At 32.2% G+C, this 19079-nt stretch overlaps 1 protein-coding gene and 2 non-coding genes across 3 annotated transcripts; all 3 read right to left on the bottom strand.

Moving 5' to 3' along the window:
• Nucleotides 1–311: 311 nt before the first annotated feature.
• On the bottom strand, nucleotides 312–6819 carry LOC125813637 (uncharacterized). Its single transcript, XM_049493106.1, has 5 exons — nucleotides 5477–6819; nucleotides 5174–5411; nucleotides 3005–4861; nucleotides 489–571; nucleotides 312–414 (listed from the first exon to the last, which is right to left on the bottom strand). Exons 1-5 carry the CDS (start codon nucleotides 6817–6819, stop codon nucleotides 312–314), a joined length of 3624 nt encoding a protein of 1207 aa, XP_049349063.1.
• A 5095-nt stretch (nucleotides 6820–11914) lies between these two features.
• Nucleotides 11915–12001, bottom strand: LOC125813651 (small nucleolar RNA snoR114). Its single transcript, XR_007442079.1, has one exon. It is a non-coding gene; the product is annotated as a small nucleolar RNA snoR114 (small nucleolar RNA).
• A 7-nt stretch (nucleotides 12002–12008) lies between these two features.
• On the bottom strand, nucleotides 12009–12079 carry TRNAG-GCC (transfer RNA glycine (anticodon GCC)). The gene has a single exon. It is a non-coding gene; the product is annotated as a tRNA-Gly (tRNA).
• Between the last annotated feature and the right edge of the window lie 7000 nt (nucleotides 12080–19079).

The following is a 19079-nucleotide window of genomic DNA, read 5'->3' on the forward strand; positions in this document are numbered from 1 at the left end:
AGTATTGGTGTATAAGATACAATTTGTAACAAGATACTATATAATAAACTATATATATTGGAACAATAATTAAAATTGAAATACAATTTTTGACAAAAACAGTCTTCAAATTAATAATTACTTAGAATAATTGTGTTGAAACGGGAAGGAATATTACAAAATACTAATTAATGTATCTTCAATACAATAAAACATAACTATTCTACATTAATGATTCCACCTTCTGCTGGTGTAGTGTAACCACTCTTCGGCCTTGTAGGATCATCATTATCGCTAACATATCCCGCCTTGAACTTGTCCATACCATACTTTCATAACAGTGTTGCATATCTATTGCAAAGACAGTCACTCTGAAAACTAATAGATGGAATGTTGATTTTGTCAGCAAAAACAGCTACATACATTCCACAATCACTGCAAACAAAAAGTAGATACATTAAAAAAGAGAATTAAATGTGTAAGTAAATAAATTATTTTACAATACTAACAGGCTATCGCTTTGTTGTTGAATAATGTCTTGAGCATATTCCAACTCAAATGACTGTTGTGGACCTAACAGTTCACCAATTTCCTACAGATAGAAATGCTATACTATTACGAAAATATAATGATGTTTTGCTTTAATTGATACTAAATAACAAGAAGACATAAGAGGTACACAAAATCAATTATACTGTATATACATTGACATAATTCAATGTGATACACATATAAATTCTCATAACCATTTTTATTCTTTTAAGTATCATATAGAGAATTATCATTGACTATGATGCACAGTACCAAAACCAACCTAGATGCCAAATTGTGAATTAAGCAAGTATCTTAGATACAGTAATGTTCATTTCATTTAATACTAAATAACAACAAAGCATAAGAAAACATAAGAGGTGCACAAATTCAATTATTTCTTATATACAGTGACAAAAAATAACCTACAAAGTTGAGTACATAACTTCGATACAATTCTCTTCACTTTTGATACAATAACAGTTAATAAACAAATTCGCAAAAAAATATTGTATCTGAAAACAACTGCATATTTCAAAAAGGATACTTAATAAAAAAATAAGAAATTATTTATCATCAGATTAAAAAAAAAACAAGGGATACATATATGATAAAAATTGCATACCATGGGTAATGTTGGTCGATTAATGGGAGGGACAACCTTTCTACCCCTTTTCTTTGGGGTTTTCGGATCTTTTGAAGTAGATGTGTGTACTTCTTTTACCGATTTTCTCTTGCTAGAATTTTGATTTGTCATGACTATCGGGTGATGCAACCTTTTAGAACTCAATTCTTTGTTGTTAGGATCTTCTGAATAAAAAATTAGAGATTTGTTAGATGTTAGATGCATAATGCAAGAGCCAAAATGATTGATACACAATAAAGAAAAAAGAAAAAAAAGGCGGAAATCACAATGGAGAAGATGAGAAAACCTAATTTGAACTCTGAATCCGGTTGAATAGTGATAGGATTCTTTTGAAATTCAAAATTATTTGAATTTGATAACTGAAATTGTAATGGGAGAGATTGAGGGCGAAAATTAGGGAATGGGAAAGGTCTAATTTGGCTTCCAAATAATAAAGTATCCGGTTAAGTTGAATTGGGGGAAAATAAGAAATTTTTGTATTTTAATAAAAGAGTAGGGAAATATTGAGAATAGGTAAAGTAATGTTTTGTACTTAAGTAATTTGTTCTTATTTTATTTGTTAGTTAATTTTAAAGTTTGCCTAATCCAATTCCCTAAAGATAGTCATTCTGGATTAACTATTTATATTTTCCCAAAAAACTATTTAAGTGTTTACCTTTTTATTTAAATTACTTCAAAATTTTACTTAGTAAAATCATCACATTTCCCCTTTTCCCCATAAAGAAAATAGTTTTAAGTCTTATGTTGTTCATTTCTTCAATTTTTCTCAAGTACGCTTATTTTATTAAAATAATTAGCCAACAGTTAATTACTGGATAACCACGTGTTAGTGGAAATTTCGAGTGCTTTCAAAGCCTTTCCGAAATGCTGATATCAACCCTGAACCCACTTTTAATATTTTCATTAGTTTTTTGTTTTAGTCTTTTGAAAAAATATTTTTCTTAATTTTACTTTTTTTTTTTTTAAAAAAAAAATAAAAAAAATTTCAAAAGCCCCAAAAGGCATTAATACATAAAACGGAAATAATACAAATGCTATAGGCCTAAAAGTGGCCTCTCTTACCAAACAAAAGCAGATGAAAAATTTAGAAATTAAGACATTAAGACCAACACAAACAGGGGAAAGTAGCCGCCCTTCTCTCTATTCCTTACTATCACCACTGTCAGCCGAACTTGGAGGGAACAACGAACGTCCATTGATGAAAGGTCAAAGACCTGAGAACATCGAGCTTGGATAGATTACATCCAAGACGCTCTAATCTGTCACAAGCGCCATGTAATCTTGTCCGATGAAGACTTTTTCAACTTGATGTAGCTCAAATCTGATACTTTCATTTGAAGGTGAGCCCTATATTCTCAAACCTTATTGCGATGATTCGGAATAATTCATGTTTTTTCTGGGATTGTATTGTAGATTCCGCACTTAAATGAAGAGTTCTTACTCCTTCTCTTGCTGTTATTATTTGTTATATTCCTATATCTTGCTACCTCACTGATCTCATGTTTCTAAATCGTTACCATTTGACAGATTGAGCTCGCAAAGAGCTAATACCACTGTCTAAATGGCTCCGATTTAGATCCACGGTCATCGGTTGAGGTAAATCTTGTTTCTTCTTCTTGAACAACATGTTTTTAGTATTGATGTAACCTGGGCACCTTATACTGTAAATGAGGGATTCTGGCATTTGGTAACTCTTAAGTTTGGAACTCTATTTGCATCTAGTTCGATGAGTGCCTTCCCTTCCCTGGGTACTTCTATGTATGTGTTAAAAACTTTAAAACCTATACCTGCACATGAAAAAATAAAATTAGCAAAGTAGTCCGCAACTTTGTTTCCTTCTCTGAGTACATGAGACACCTCCACTCCTCCTGCCTTCCTCAGCCATTGTATTTTCTTAATCATCAAGCTAACGCTCCATGGAGTTTCCCAATTGCCACCCAATATTTGAGACACCATTAATGAGTCAGTCTCCAGTATAACAGGTAATAGATTGTTGGACACACAAAATTGTAGTCCCATTTTTAAAGCAATGACCTCTGCTTCCAAACTTGTCTTGACACCCAACTCCTGTGTAGCTGCATATATGAATTTTCCTTCCCAATTTCTGATACAGAAACCCCCAGAACTAGGTCCTGGATTACCCTTAGATGCACCATCTGAATTACATTTGTACACCCCTATACCAGGAGGGACCCAATAAATCACCCTAGTCGATATAACAGATTTGTAATTCTCAAAGAAATGCACCATCATAGCCCACTCTTTAGGTATGTTGTGTAACCAAGGATATCTAACCACAGCCAGACTGTGAATATTTCTATTAATTTCTGCTAACATACTGTACCTAGACATTTTACCACCATGTTTCACAATATTTCTTCCTTTCCAAATTTCCCATAGGATAAAACCAGGGATAGCATTGAACAGAGGCCTCAATTTAGCACTACATTCTGCATTCCACCATTTAAAAATGGTGTCCTTCAGTTGTAGAAAAGGCCCCTCAACTCCAGCAGCTCTTCCAACTATGTTCCACAGAAACTGAGATTTATGACAAGCAATAAAAAGATGTTCCCATGTTTCATTAATGTTCAGGTCACAACAACAACAATACACCACCTCTTCTAGCCCCATTCTGACCAAAAGTTCTCCAATAGGAATTCTTTGTTTGATCAATCTCCAGAAGAAGAAAGAGATTTTAAAAGGGACCCCTTTCTCCCATACTTGTCTAAATTCTTCCTGATATACCCCTGGAGTTCTCAAACTCTCCCAAGCTGACCTGATAGAGAACTTACCTGAATGATTTAGCATCCAGTAAGGCTTATCCATCTCCTCACACTCCTGAACAATATCAATGTTTTTAATAATGTGTTCTGTAACTCCTTCGGGGAAGATATGTCGTAGCAACTCCTCATTCCACTTCCCTTGAATCATCACTTGACTAATATCTTCTTGATCGAGACTAGAAGAAAAAGATATTGGAAGATAGTAATGTAATGCTCCAATTTGAGACCAATTATCAAACATAATACTAGAGGATCCATTGTTAGGCTGCCACCAAATTTCTTGATCTATGGAATCCCTAGCCTGTAACATATACTTCCAAGTCTGAGAACCTCCCTTCCACTCCACGATTTGAGGTCTACACTTCTTACAGTATTTGTTCCACATGAAGTGTGACCACATAGAGTTTTTGGTTCTAAAATTCCACCAAAGCTTTGCAAACAAAGCTCTTGATACATCAAATAGGGACCTGAAACCCAACCCTCCTTCCAGTTTAGGTTGACAAATTTCAGTCCAAGAAACCCAGTGCTTGCTTCTACTACCTTCCTTAAAACTCCACAGGAATCTTGCAAATAGTTTGTGTAGGTCATGAATCACACAATTAGGAGGTATGATTGCAGATAGTTGATATATAGGGACACTTTGTAGCACATTATTAATTAGAACAACCTTTCCTCCAAATGAGAGTAACTTTCCTTTCCAAGCTTGTAGTTTATTTAGCACTTTCTTCATCAGATCAGCAAAGTGAGTTTTCCTTTTCCTAGCATGCCCAATTGGGCAACCCAGGTATGTTAAAGGAAAAGTACCTCTTGAAAATCCTGAACATTCCTCTATTAACTGAATATCTCTATGAGCAGCCATATTATGTACAAAAAAGGCACTTTTGTCCCTATTGATCTTCTGCCCTGATTGTTTTTCATATTCCTGCAAAGTATTCATTAACAACTTTATAGAGAAACTATCAGCATTAGCAAAAATTATGGTATCATCTGCATAAGCCAAGTGAGAAATGTTCTCACTCCACTTAGGTAACCCAAAGCTCTTATACTGTGGACAAGAATGTAGGGTATTCAAGGCCCTTGAGAGGACTTCAGCAGTCAATATAAATAATGTAGGAGACAGTGGGTCCCTTTGTTTGACCCCTCTAGTAGAATGAAAAAATCCAGAGGCTTGTCCATTAATTAACACAGAGTACCAATTATTAGCAACTAGCCTCTAAATCTTATCTGAGAATACATCGTTGAAACCCATTTTGCCAAGGACTTTCATCATGAACCTCCAGTCCACTCTATCATAAGCTTTCTCCATGTCTAGCTTAAACACCACATTAGCAGTCTTACTCCTTTTTCGGATGTCTACTATAATTTCCTGTGCAAGTAAAACATTTTCAGTAATGTTCCTACCTTTAACAAATCCAGATTGGTTATTGGAAATAAGCTTAGGCAGCAGATCCTCTAGTCTATCATGGATGAGTCTAGATATGACCTTGTTTAAGAAGTTACTCAGACTGATGGGTCTTAAATCAGAAAATGAAACCACCTTTTCTCTTTTAGGATCAAGACTAGATTGGTGTGAGTAATAGCTTTTGGTAATGTCAAACCATTAAAAAAAGCCAGTACTACAGCAAATACATCATTATGAACAATATCCCAACAACATTGATAAAAATGAGCTGTAAATCCATCTGGACCACAAGCACTGTCTCCATTTAGTTCAAAAACTACCCTTCTGACTTCTTCTAATGTAGGAGGTCTGTTCAAATGTACATTATCTTCTTCTGTCACCATATTAGGAACTAAATCAAGTAAGGTCAGATCCACATCAGTTGCCCCTCCTGTAAATTGCTCATGATAAAATTTGATGGCTTCTGTCTCAACTTCAGTCCCCTCAGCCCATGTACCATCAGCTTTCTGAATCCTGTCAATGTTCAGTCTTTTCCTTCTACCTTTTACCAAGTTATGGAAAAACTTAGTATTTTTATCCCCCTCTGTGAACCACTGAATTCCTGATTTCTGCCTCCAAAACTCTTCCTCAAAGTGCAGGTACTTAGTATACTCAGCTTGAGCTCTACTAAGTACTTCTCTATTGACAGAATTTGGTGTATGCTCAAACAATTGTTCCTTAACTCTGACAATATCCTCCCTGATGATTAGTTGTTGAAAAATATCACCATAACAATCTCTACTCCACTTTCTCAGGGCCTGTTTAGTTCTTTTCATCTTTACCTTCAAGTTTATAAAAATATCTGGATTACCATCAGCAACCCAATTCTGTAGAATGACCTCTTTAAACTCTTCTTTCTCAGTCCAAAATTTAAGGAATCTGAATGGCTTATATGTAGGTGGAGATTGTCCACCACATGTTAATAACATTTGTGCATGATCAGAGCCAGACCTAGCAAGGATATCTAATTTTAAATTCCCCATTTCTCCCAAAAACAAATTATTTACAAGGATTCTGTCCAATCTTTTAAAGATGCACTCCTCATCAGCCCTACCATTCCACCATGTGAAAGGACTTCCATTGAATCTTAGATCAATCAATTCACAAGAGTTTATACAGCAAGCAAAATCTTCCACCTCAGTAGGATATACTGGAAGTCCTCCTATCTTCTCCTCTGGAGTCAAAATGACATTAAAATTACCCTCTACCAACCATGGATATGTCATATTTTGATCAATAGAGTATATCTCATTCCACAACTGGAGCCTTTCATAGGAACTACACTTTGCATATACCAAAGTATTGATCGTTTGATGGCCATTATCAAATAGTAGTTTCACAGTCAACTGTTGTTCTGAGTCTGATATTACCTCCACCTGAATATTCTCTTGTACAAATAACCATATCTTCCCATTTACATTGTAATTTGCATATGTCATGCCCAACCTTCTTTTGTATGATTGAATATGTCTTATATCTTGAAAAGGTTCCATTAGAGCCACCATATCAAATTTATGATGTCTATGCAACATTTGTACTCTATGGAATGAATGATGAGTCCTCACAGATCTAATATTCCATATCAAAGATGTGTACTTCATTTTGAACTTGTTCTTCCAGCCCTCATAGGATTGACCCTGACAGGTCCTTGAGGTTTAGTCTTCTTCTTCTTTGTTATCTCTTGTGGTGATAGACCTGCTTCTTTACACACTTCAATGAGATTAATATGGCAGTCATCCTGCTCCTCCACTCTTGCCATTTCATGTTGTTCTAGGCTCTCATTTGTTTGACTCTCCTTGTTTACCCCTTGATGAGATACCAATTCATGAAGCATTTGCATGGGAGACTTGTGTTGTGTGTTAGCATAAATAGCTATCCTTGTGTCCTCCTGTGTTGACAATTCTCTATTTTGATTTCTAGGTGATTCATTGGATTGCTCACAATAGGGCAGGGCTAACAATCCTTGTTGCTCAGAGAACTTAGTACCATCAGCACATTCAATCTGTAAAGGGCTGGGAAATACCTCTCCTGTTGTCACTCCTTTAGTCCACAATACAACTGATTGATTTTCCCCATGATGTCCAACATCATCCTCCTTAGGGAAGTTCTGCAGATTGGCATATGTTTTATCATTTTTAAGCTCATTTTTATTTACTACTGTGTGCTCTTTTAAGGCCGGGCTTTTTGTATTGGACGTGGACTCTCCTGTATTATATGCATGTGACTGATTTTGCTGTTCATCTCTACCCTTCATATTTGTGGTTGTTTGTCTGCTTGTTCTCTGCTCATGTCCGTCTATTAGTTTGTTGAAAGTATTACATACCCATCCTTTAGTGCTCTCATGCACTCCTTTATCTGTAAGTATATTCTCCTCGACTTCAATCTCATGTTCATTGTTTCCTTCTGTAAGGACATTAAAGGAGTTACTTGAAGTAACCTCTTCTTTTTCAATTTCCCGCCTACTACCATCACCTGAGTTATTGCTATTTCTTGGAAATTTCTTATTAGTAGAGATCCACTGCCTATTGCTTCTTCCTTGAGCTCGTTGCGGTTGTTGTGGATCTACCTCATTATCAATCCCATTTTCTTCATCTGTTGGAGTCTTCTTTCTCAATTCTGGATGAAGGATTCTACATTCTTCCTCATTATGACTTTGTAGTCTGCATTTCTTACAGTATTTAGGTAGCATGTCATATATTACTCTAACCTTCTCCACCCTGGACGTATTCTTTATTGGATCAGTAATTTCCAATTCCACCATTGTAGGTAGCTCCCCCAATAAATCGACCTGGACTTTCACCCTCGCACAACTAGGTCGTGTTTTATTAATAGTTGCATTATCCAGCTGAATCGGTTTCCCTATAGCTGCCGCTAGTGAAAATAAAGATTCCTTCCCAAAAAAGGTGGGCCATAGATCAGGGAAAGAAATCCATGCCATAGCTTGTGTGGTTTCTTCAGTAACTTTGAATTTTTCATCATATATCAGAGGTCTCATGGGATAGGTAAAACCTTCCCTATCAGTGATGTAATACGATGGTTTTGCCATTATATTCACAAAATCTTCAAATAGTTCCAACCTTATTAATACATGTCTGTTTCTCAATAAACCGATCTGGCAGGTTCCTTTAATCTGACATTGTGAAGGTATTAATTTCCTTAATTCCTCCAGTTGTGGCCATCCATAAGAGAATTTTCCTATTACTGCATATTGAAGATTCTCCAATACATTCATCCTCTTAACTTCATCCTCCGTCTATGTCACCCGTGGAACACCTTTATTGAAAGTAGGAGTCTTATATGGTATCGGAGAACCCACCTGATTCTTGTTATTATTCAGAGAGTTCATATTTAATGGTTTCAAAAGAGCAGCATATGTGCCTTTATTGACTTTCATCGCTTCTTCACTAGGAAATTTATGCGCGCTAGGCACATTAGTAGGAAGATAGGGGAATTGGGAATCGAAAGTAAGTGGGATCAGTTGACCAGCCGTCATCGCCGACTGGCCAACGGACGCTCCGGTCATAGATTCAGATGTAACAGGCTAGGATTGAAGCTTTCAGATGTGGAACCCTAACCCTGATCCTTCTTAATTTTACTTTAAAATTTAAGTGGCGACTTTTAAAACCAGTCTTTTTAGTTTTTTAAATAAAACAGCCATGACCGCGTCTGAGTAGAGTGAGAAACTCTAGCTTCTCTTGAACTAGATATAGGACTCCCTATGTAGTTTGTATCCAATGTATGTTACTTATTTTGTTTTAATTTATGTGATATAGATAGGAAATCTGTCAATAATTTTTTAATATAATTTTTATATATTTTATATTATTAATTATTATAATTTATAATTATTTTTTTACGTAATTTCTAATTAAAATATGTTATTTTTCTTGTACCAATTCATGTGGTATTGATAGAATTTTGAGAGTCAATTAAAGGTTTTAAATATTTTCTAAGTATTCAAATTATTAGTTATTATGGTCATTCAGATTTTTATTTGATTTTTAAATATTTTAAGTTTGCGATTTATAGTACTTTTTACCTAATTTTTAAATAATACTATAGAATTTCTCAATTCACATTGCACAAATAGAATTTCAAGAGCCAATTAATTTTTTAATGTCTTTCAATGTTTCAGGCTATTAATTATTACGATTTATAGTGTTTTTTACATCATTATATTACTCTCTATACCTTAAATTATGTGGCACAAATAGAACTTTAAGAGTCAACTAAATTTGTATATGCCTTTCAAATATTAATTTCAAGTTGTTAAGTATTATAATTTATAGCTTTTTTTAACATTATTTTCAAATAATATGTGCTACTTCTTCTTTCTCAATTCATATGGTATTAATAGAATTTCAAAAGTCAATTAAATTTTTCATATGTCTTTTAAATATTTTATGTTGCTAATTAACTTTATGGTAATGACCATTATAAAGTGATGCCTTACAAATTAAACTTGTTGAAGTAACCTCACCTTTATAGCTGTCAAAATGAGTTTGGCCCGTTAAGTCAGCTCAATTCAATTCTTCAATTAAGTGAGGTTGGGCCTAATTTTTTCGCTCGTTTAGGAATGAGGCTTTTTAGCTCAGCCTCATTTGGTCCGCTAGCCTCGTAGGTCCAACCCGCGAGCCTTAGAGGCCAGCCCGTGGGCTATGAATGCTAAAATATATTTATTATATATATTTTAGTAGTGTTTTATTTGTAAAGAATTTGTCAATAAATATTTAAAAAATATAAAATCAAATGTAACTCCTTTGCAGATCTTTTATATTTTAGGGCCATTAGCCCACTAAAATCAAATCTACCTTTGTTTTTATGCCTAATTTTCCATTTCTCCTTTGTTGTCTTGTTTATCAAAAAAGTGATCATGTTTTGCTCGGATGAATCTTACGATGTTGTATCTTGGCTATTATGTATTTTTCTAAGTATTCATCGAAGTGTGTAATTCATAAATGAATTTTTGTTTGTATTGATGTCGTGTTCATCAAACATCAATGTTTGTTACTCTTAGATAATCTTTCTAAGACACCAATGTTGTTCATTTTTTGGTTGAAGGGGTGATCCGTACTAACTCATGACCCGCTTAAGGCTGGGTTGGACTGCTATTTTGTAGGCCCTTTAACTAAAAAGGTTAACCCGTCCTAACCCATTTAACTCTCTAGACCGTTAGGATTGAGTTGTGTTGGCCAACCCATCTTGACAACTCTACTCACCTTACAAAAGAGAAAGCCTATGCATCGTTGTGTTTTACTTTTCTTTTCAGTACATGTCATTATGTTTTACAATTTAAGGTTTTCTGGAGTCAACCAGATGGGAGAAAGCATTTGAAAACCACATTCAACAGCACGCTGCTGAAAGTAGGAGGACGGAGTACAGTTGGTTTACAAAACTTGTAGATAAATTTTATGTTGATGTACAAGAAACAAAATTAACATAAGATGGTAAGTTTTGTTCATTAAACATACTAGAAAATCCCTATGTATTTACTCTTCTACTAAAAATATATAGAATGTACTAAAATATTTTTTAATCTTGTGTATTAAACATGTCATGTGGAAACTTAGAATTAAAGAGTTGTCAAAAAATGAAAAAGGTATTCAATTTGAAACGGATCAAAAGGAAAAAGTAAGAAACAAATTGAAACAGAAGGAGTACTTTTATGGAGAATTGTGATTATTATGCAAAAAGGACTTTGCTTTGAACTTGCCCATTTATTGTCAGAGGAAATATCAAAATCCAAAATGAAGCAAAAATCAAAAGTTGGTCCCCCTAACGGATAGTTTTACATCTTATAAGTACTTTTGACTTAACTAAATTCTTTATGACTTTATTCCTAATATCTTTTATAATCTTCGAAATTTCTTCCTACACTTCTATCTAAACGTGTAACCTCTTATCTATAAATTAGCTACAACACCTAATCGCCCTTTTTAAAGGCCTTTTCAATTCTCTTTCTAGTATGCTTCCAACATAAACACATGAACAACCAATTTCACATAGCAACTCTCCTTTCAACCCACATCATAGTATAGAATCTATATCCTTTCATCAAATAGCATTTCATTGATAAAAAGGTGTTCAAACTCTATTGGATCAAGTCATAATCCACATCTACTAATTTTGAAATGATAAATAAGTCTTAGAAAAATATAATCTATATCCTTTCATCAAACATCATTTCATTTAGATAAAAAGGTGTTCAAACTCTATTGGATCAAGTCATAATCCACGCCTACTAATTTTGAAATGATTAATAAGTCTTAGAAAAAAAATAGTTAAAAAGGAATCTATATCCTTTCATCAAACATCATTTCATTTAGATAAAAAGGTGTCAAACTCTATTGGATCAAGTCATAATCCACGCCTACTAATTTTGAAATGATTAATAAGTCCTAGAAAAAAATAGTTAAAAAGGAATAGAGAGCTCAGATGCACAAGATTTCATCTCACTTATTAGATTAGAAAAAAATAGTTAAAATTTTGAAATGATTAATAAGTCTTAGAAAAAAATAGTTAAAAAGGAATAGAGAGCTCAGATGCACAAGATTTCATCTCATTTATTAGATGGTAGTGAAGACCCTACTTCACAAATTTGTACAATAATCATCACAGCACTATCATATGCACCAGCCGGGAATCGAACCCGGGTCTGTACCGTGGCAGGGTACTATTCTACCACTAGACCACTGGTGCTTGTTGTTTATTATCTCCAACAAGAAGTAAAAGTTAGGCACATATTTATTGACACGATATTTATTGATTAGATATAAATATCGAATGTGAACAATTTATCATCATTCGATTCTCCACATTATAATCCCCTTTCCGTTTATCCCTCCCCTATCCCCAATTTAAAAATAAAATAAAATTTATTATCAGTAATGAATTTTTACCCCCCCCCCCCCACACACCTTTGGGGTGTGCAAAATCTGAACCGATCAATAAATCGAATTGAAAAAATGTTATTGGGTATTGGGTTTTTAATGGGTTTATAAAAAAAAAAAAGCTATTGGGTTATTGGTTCGGTTTCAGTTTTTACTGTTGGGTTATTGGATAAACCGATAACCCAATAAGACGGTAATAATTTACTACTTTACCTTTCCTAAATATTAAGTATTAATAATTTAATATATAACTAGACACTATAACTATATCAAATTATTAGTACTCTACCCACTTCACAGTAGGCCGATTTACTAGTCTTTACTGTTCACTCAAAACCTAAAGACTAAAGTAAGGATTCACAATTATAGCTATTTGATTTTAGTTTTTAGTTTTAGTCTTGTTAGACTATTTGATTTTAGTTTTAGTTTGTAATTGTAGGTTGTAGCTTTCGCAAGTTTGTAAAGGTCTGTAGTTTGATTAACATCAGAAATTACATACTATGTTTTGACGGTGACATGTAATTATAGCTTTCGTACTATATTTTTCTCTTATTGATGCAATTTCTCGTTATCTTTCGTGTTTCACTATATCAAAATATTTAGAGAAGTGAGAAGTCATATAATATTTTATGGACATTTTTTTATTGGGTAAATCGAAAATCGAACCGATAACGACCAAAAATCGATAAATTGAAAACCGATAAAAAATATCTTATTGATTTGTTTTTGGGTTAGCATTTAAAAATTGAAAATCAATAACCGAACCGACCGATGCACACCCCAATTATTAAACTTTAATTGTTGTAATATTTTTGATTAGTGCATGACATTTAATTAACTAAAATATGTAATTATAGAGTGGGGGTGGGGGGGTTGTGGTCTGTGTAATAATTGTCCCTTTGATTCCTCAACAATTGCTAGTTGTGGATTCGATTTTTTAGTATTTGTTTAAATGTATTTGACTTTTAATTAACTAAGATGTGCATTTATAGTCATTGATATACACATCACTATATAATTCTTTCCCCAGTATATATTAGTTTTGTTTGATTTGATGGAAGGAAAGATAAACTTATTAATTTCCTGTATTATGAGAAAATTTTTTGGTCTTTTTCCTAGAGCTAATAAGGAATAGCTTTAAAGAGATTGACATATTAAGTTGGAAATCCAGGGGATTTAAAAAAAAAATCACATATTGTCACTTATCTTTTATTTTACTACAACAGTTACTATATTATCTTTTTAAATACAAAAGTTACTTAATTTTGCTCAAATATAAAAGAATTTAACTATTTTTTTTTATAATAAAAAAGTCATTCTGACTTTGACTAAACATTCTATAAAATGAATCAACATAACAAAAGATACATCAAAGTTATTAAACACAATGAGGAGGTGAAAATAAGAATCTTTGACATTTACTGAAATATTATTTTGCCATAATAGTTGAGTAAGAGAATTTCTGTATAATTGAAAATTTAATGGAGAATAATTATAACTAAATACTATCTCTATATATGGAATAATATTAAAATTTAACATAATAAGCGGCTTAACGCATAATAATTCATTAAATTTGTGAAAATCATACTAAAAGCAAACAAAAATGCATATATTCATTAATTAAAGATTAAATATATTTAGACAACATTACAAGGATCACCATTTATCGATATTTGAGAGACTAAAGGTGCTAGTTTTCCTTTTAAGTTTTGATGGAACAAAAGAAGTTTCTTTTATACATTCCATATAATCAATGAGAAAATAATTTTAAAATATTTTTCTTGAATAATTGAGAATAACTATATATAAAAGATTGACAAGTTAAATAAAAAAATTAAAAACATATAGGAAGGAGGATCTTAAATAACATTTAATCCATTATCATTTTTCCATAATAGTTGAGCATGTATTGGGATACATGAATCGTATCCTAATCTTTTCATAGTTGGTAATTAATTTAAGGGAACATAAATATATTTACATATATTAACATTAATACTCTAGATTTTGTTCACATAAAGTTTTATATTATAGTTGGAAACTAATTAAAGGAAACATAATTGCATGTGTTTAAATATTAGCATGCAAATGCTAGATTTCGTTCCCTTAAATTATATATTTTTATAGTACTATATAAATACTAATACTTCACTCATATAAGCTATATCCTATAGAAAAAAAAACGAGGAGAAAAAAAACTGAAGTTTTCACAATTATTCAATTTGCCCATATTTTTTCTTTTTGACTATATATTATACATGTTCTTTGGTTCATTCTATACAATTCAGTGTACTAATCAACAATGAGTAGCTATTGGTTGCGTGAGTATACATCAACTTCCATTAGTCTTGATTGGAATTTAAAGATATTTATTTGGTTGAACGAACCTAAATTAAGAGTATTAGTAATGAAAGCATTATTCAAATCGATTATGTTATTTAAGGTCAAACTCTTTGATTGATGACTCATAACTTTGATTTTATTTAATCTTTTACATAAATGAAGAGATAAAGATTTTAGACATAGGAAATGTTGAGAAAACCTCTTGAAGAAAGCCGTCAAGAATGTCTGTAAAATCTATAGTAGAAGGAGGCATATCAATTTTTAGTGTTGATAATAATGAACTACACAAGTGAAACTATATTTCTAGTTTATATTTATGTGCTTGAGTTTTACTCGTGTATTTCATCATTATTATCAACACTTAAACTTAATTTGCTCGCTTCTACTGGCCTACAAGTCCTCATATAGATTCTACAAATATTCCTAATGGCGTTCTTCAAAAGGTTTGCTCAGCATTTTCGTGTCTAAATTTTTTTTCTCATCATTTATATAAAGATTAAATACCATCAAAGTTATGAGTCCTCAATTGGAGAGTTTGATCTTATGTGACATAATTGATTTGAACGGTGCATTTATTGTTACTTTCAATTTACGTTTGTTCAAGCTAATAAATATCTTTAAATTTCAAAACTCGTATCCCATGGTGGGATCTAAGCTAATGGAAGTTAGGTATGTTCATGCAGCCAAAAGTTTGCTTGAGTTGAGAAATAGTGAAATTCCAATGCTGCTATTACCAAACTATGATTAATGAAGTATACATGCTAGTTTGTCAATGTTTTGTGATAAAAAAAAATGAAGTGACAATAGTTTAAGGAAAAATCTTTTTGGCTAGAAAATTTGGTCAAAATTTGGCCAGAATGATATTTTATCTATGTTATTTTACATTTTTACCCTTTTAACTTTAATACATTTTAACTAAAAAATGAAAAAAAGATCAGTTTATTTTTAAAATAAAAAAAATATTATAATTTTTTAATCTTTTGGCCATTTAAAACTTCCCATAGTTTAATTGACGTTTGAAAGAATATATATATAACGAATTTTTGAGTTATGTAATAAGGTTTGAATTTATGATATACACTTTTTGTATTGCACTTTTAACATTCAATCAAAATACGTTAAAAAGAAAAATATATGTTTCTTAAAATTAACTAATTTTATTCGACTTGTTCAAGATTCACCTTTATGAGGTGTATAATTTTCCAGCGAATTCACTACTAAAAAATTGTCAAAAAACGACGGACTGCGTCGATTTTTTGTCAAAATCGATGAAAAAGCGACGCAGTCACTTTCGTCACTTTTTAGCTCGACGCTTTTCAAAAAGCGACGGACTGCGTCGCTTTTAGAGACAGACTGCGTCGCTTTTAGAGACGGACTGCGTCTCTTTTAGCGACGGACTAAGTCACTTTTCGACTTTTTTTTTTTGAATTTTTTTAAAAAAGCGATGGAGTCCGTCGCTTTATTTTATTTTTCATTTGTTTTTTATTTCTAAAGGGTGACACAGTCCGTCGCTTTTCTGGAAATTTATTTTTTGAAAATCCCAGAAAAGCGACGGATAAAAGGACACTGTCCGTCGCTTTTCTGGAAATTTTATTTTTAAATACCCAAAAAAGCGACGGACAAAACCACGCTGTCCGTCGCTTTTCTGGGTTTTTAAAAAAATTAAAACCCAAAAAAGCGACGGACTAAACCACGTTGTCCGTTGCTTTTTCTGCAATATTTTTGACAGTAGCAACTCACAGCTTCTGCTGCCCACCTGCAAATTCAATTCAATTCAATTCTATACTATTCAGTCCAATCAAACACACACAATTATAAATAGTCTAAACAAAACAGAAAATAACAAACTTAAAATAACATTCAAAAGTATCTAAATCATAAATTAAAGACTTATAAAGTCTTTTAAAATTCGTTTTAAAATTTCAAAAAGTTCATAAATGTCCAGAGATCTAAACTAGGGAGTGAGATCTACATAATCATCCTCATCACTCTCGTCGTCGATGTCATCGGGAGCCGAAGTAGTAGGTCGACGAGCGAGGTTCATCACTTGTTCTTTGATTTGCTGAACGGTCTCACTCATGCTTTGTTGTTCAGCTACTCTTTTCCGCTCCAACTCTGCTAGTGCCGCTGTAAGTTTAGTTATTTGATCCGACATAGCAGCAATCTGAACACCGTCAAGTGCCTCAGCTTGACGTGACGATCCAATACCTTCTAAGCCTGACTGAAGGCGTCTAACATCGTTGCGAGAGCCTAGACCATAGCATCTACCCTTGTGTGTCCCCCCTACCACTTTTTCTTTCCAAATCTGAGTGGACAGTTCAGGTGTCAATTGAACCGAACTATCTAGATTCTCAGCGACGTACTTATGAAAGCCATCTGCATATTAAATACAAATATTGACATCAATATATATACATATCATAAATATATTCACTATTGATATATATTATTCATATTAAATAACTTACAAAAGTTCTTTCGGCCCTTTCCTCCACCAACTAAACCACATTAATTAATTTAACTTATTTAAACAACTTAACAACTTTATAACTTGAACTAGTTTACTTTTGACTTAATTCCAACAACTAAATACATCAACAAAACAACATTATTTAATTTAATTTATTTAAACAACTTAACAACTTTAACTAGTTTAGTTTTGACTTAATACAACACTAAATCCACCAACTAAACCAAATTAATTAATTTAACTTATTTAAACAACTTAACAACTTTATAACTTGAACTAGTTTACTTTTGACTTAATTCCAACAACTAAATTCATCAACAAAATCACATTATTTAATTTAACTTATTTAAACAACTTAACAACTTTAACTAGTTTAGTTTTGACTTAATACAACACTAAATCCACCAACTAAACCACATTAATTAATTTAACTTATTTAAACAACTTAACAACTTTATAACTTGAACTAGTTTACTTTTGATTTAATTCCAACAACTAAATCCATCAACAAAACCACATTATTTAATTTAACTTATTTAAACAACTTAACAACTTTAACTAGTTTAGTTTTGACTTAATTCCAACAACTAAATCCATCAACAAAACCACATTTTTTAATTTAACTTATTTAAATTTAAAGCTAAGTGTCAACACTAGATGGACACAAATTGATCTTGCAAGAAAATCAACTTTGTCATCAATAGGATCAACTAGTGTTGGTACTCATGCTTAACAAATATATTATATCTAAATTTAAAGCTAAGTGTCAACACTAGATGGACACAAATCGATCTTGCAAGAAAATCAACTTTGTCATCAATAGGATCAACTAGTGTTGGTACTCATGCTTAACAAATATATTATTTCTAAATTTAAAGCTAAGTGTCAACACTAGATGGACACAAATCGATTTTGCAAGAAAATCAATTTTGTCATCAATAGGATCAACTAGTGTTGGTACTCATGCTTAACAAATATATTATTTCTAAATTTAAAGCTAAGTGTCAACACTAGATGGACACAAATCGATATTGCAAGAAAATCAATTTTGTCATCAATAGGATCAACTAGTGTTGGTACTCATGCTTAACAAATATATTATTTCTAAATTTAAAGCTAAGTGTCAACACTAGATGGACACAAATCGATCTTGCAAGAAAATCAATTTTGTTATCGATAGGATCAACTAGTGTTGGTACTCATGCTTAACAAATATATTATTTCTAAATTTAAAGCTAAGTGTCAACACTAGATGGACACAAATCGATCTTGCAAGAAAATCAATTTTGTCATCAATAGGATCAACTAGTGTTGGTACTTATGCTTAACAAACAATCGATGGACACAAAAATATTATCATAAAATTAAAGCTAATTATCAATACTAGATGGACACAAACACATTATTGAAAACAATTGTACTTGAACTTTAGAAATTTAGAAGCACCAACCTTATCTCCTACTTTGATGAAAGAAGCAATATAGTCTTGTGTCAACTTTTTTAGATGTTGAGCTTCCTCAGTTGCCTAGCACGAAAAGTTCTAAAATTAGTTAAATTTCAAGTTCAAGTTCTAATTCTAAGTTCAAGTTCTAATTTCAAGTTCAAGTTCTAAGTTCAAGTCAAATTCTAAGTTTAAGTTCAAATTCTAATTTCAAGTTCAAGTTCTAAGTTCAAGTCAAATTCTAAGTTTAAGTTTAAATTCTAATTTCAAGTTCAAGTTCTAAGTTCAAGTTCAATTTATAATTTCAAGTTCAAGTTCTAATTCTATGTTCAAGTTCTAATTCCAAGTTCATGTTCAAATTCTAAGTTCAACTTCAATAACTAAGTTTAAGTTCAAGTTTTAAGTTCAAGTTTTAAGTTCAAGTTCTAAGTTCAAGTTCAAGTTCTAAGTTTCAAATTCTAAGTTCAAGTTCAAGTTCTAATTCAATACACTAATTAACAAATTCAATACTCAAATTTCAAGTTCTAAGTTCAAGTTCAATTTCTAAGTTCA

This window comes from Solanum verrucosum, unplaced genomic scaffold (assembly GCF_900185275.1).
Source record: "Solanum verrucosum unplaced genomic scaffold, falcon-dt-bn FXZP01000235.1, whole genome shotgun sequence".
In the NCBI taxonomy this organism is placed as follows: Eukaryota; Viridiplantae; Streptophyta; class Magnoliopsida; order Solanales; family Solanaceae; genus Solanum; species Solanum verrucosum.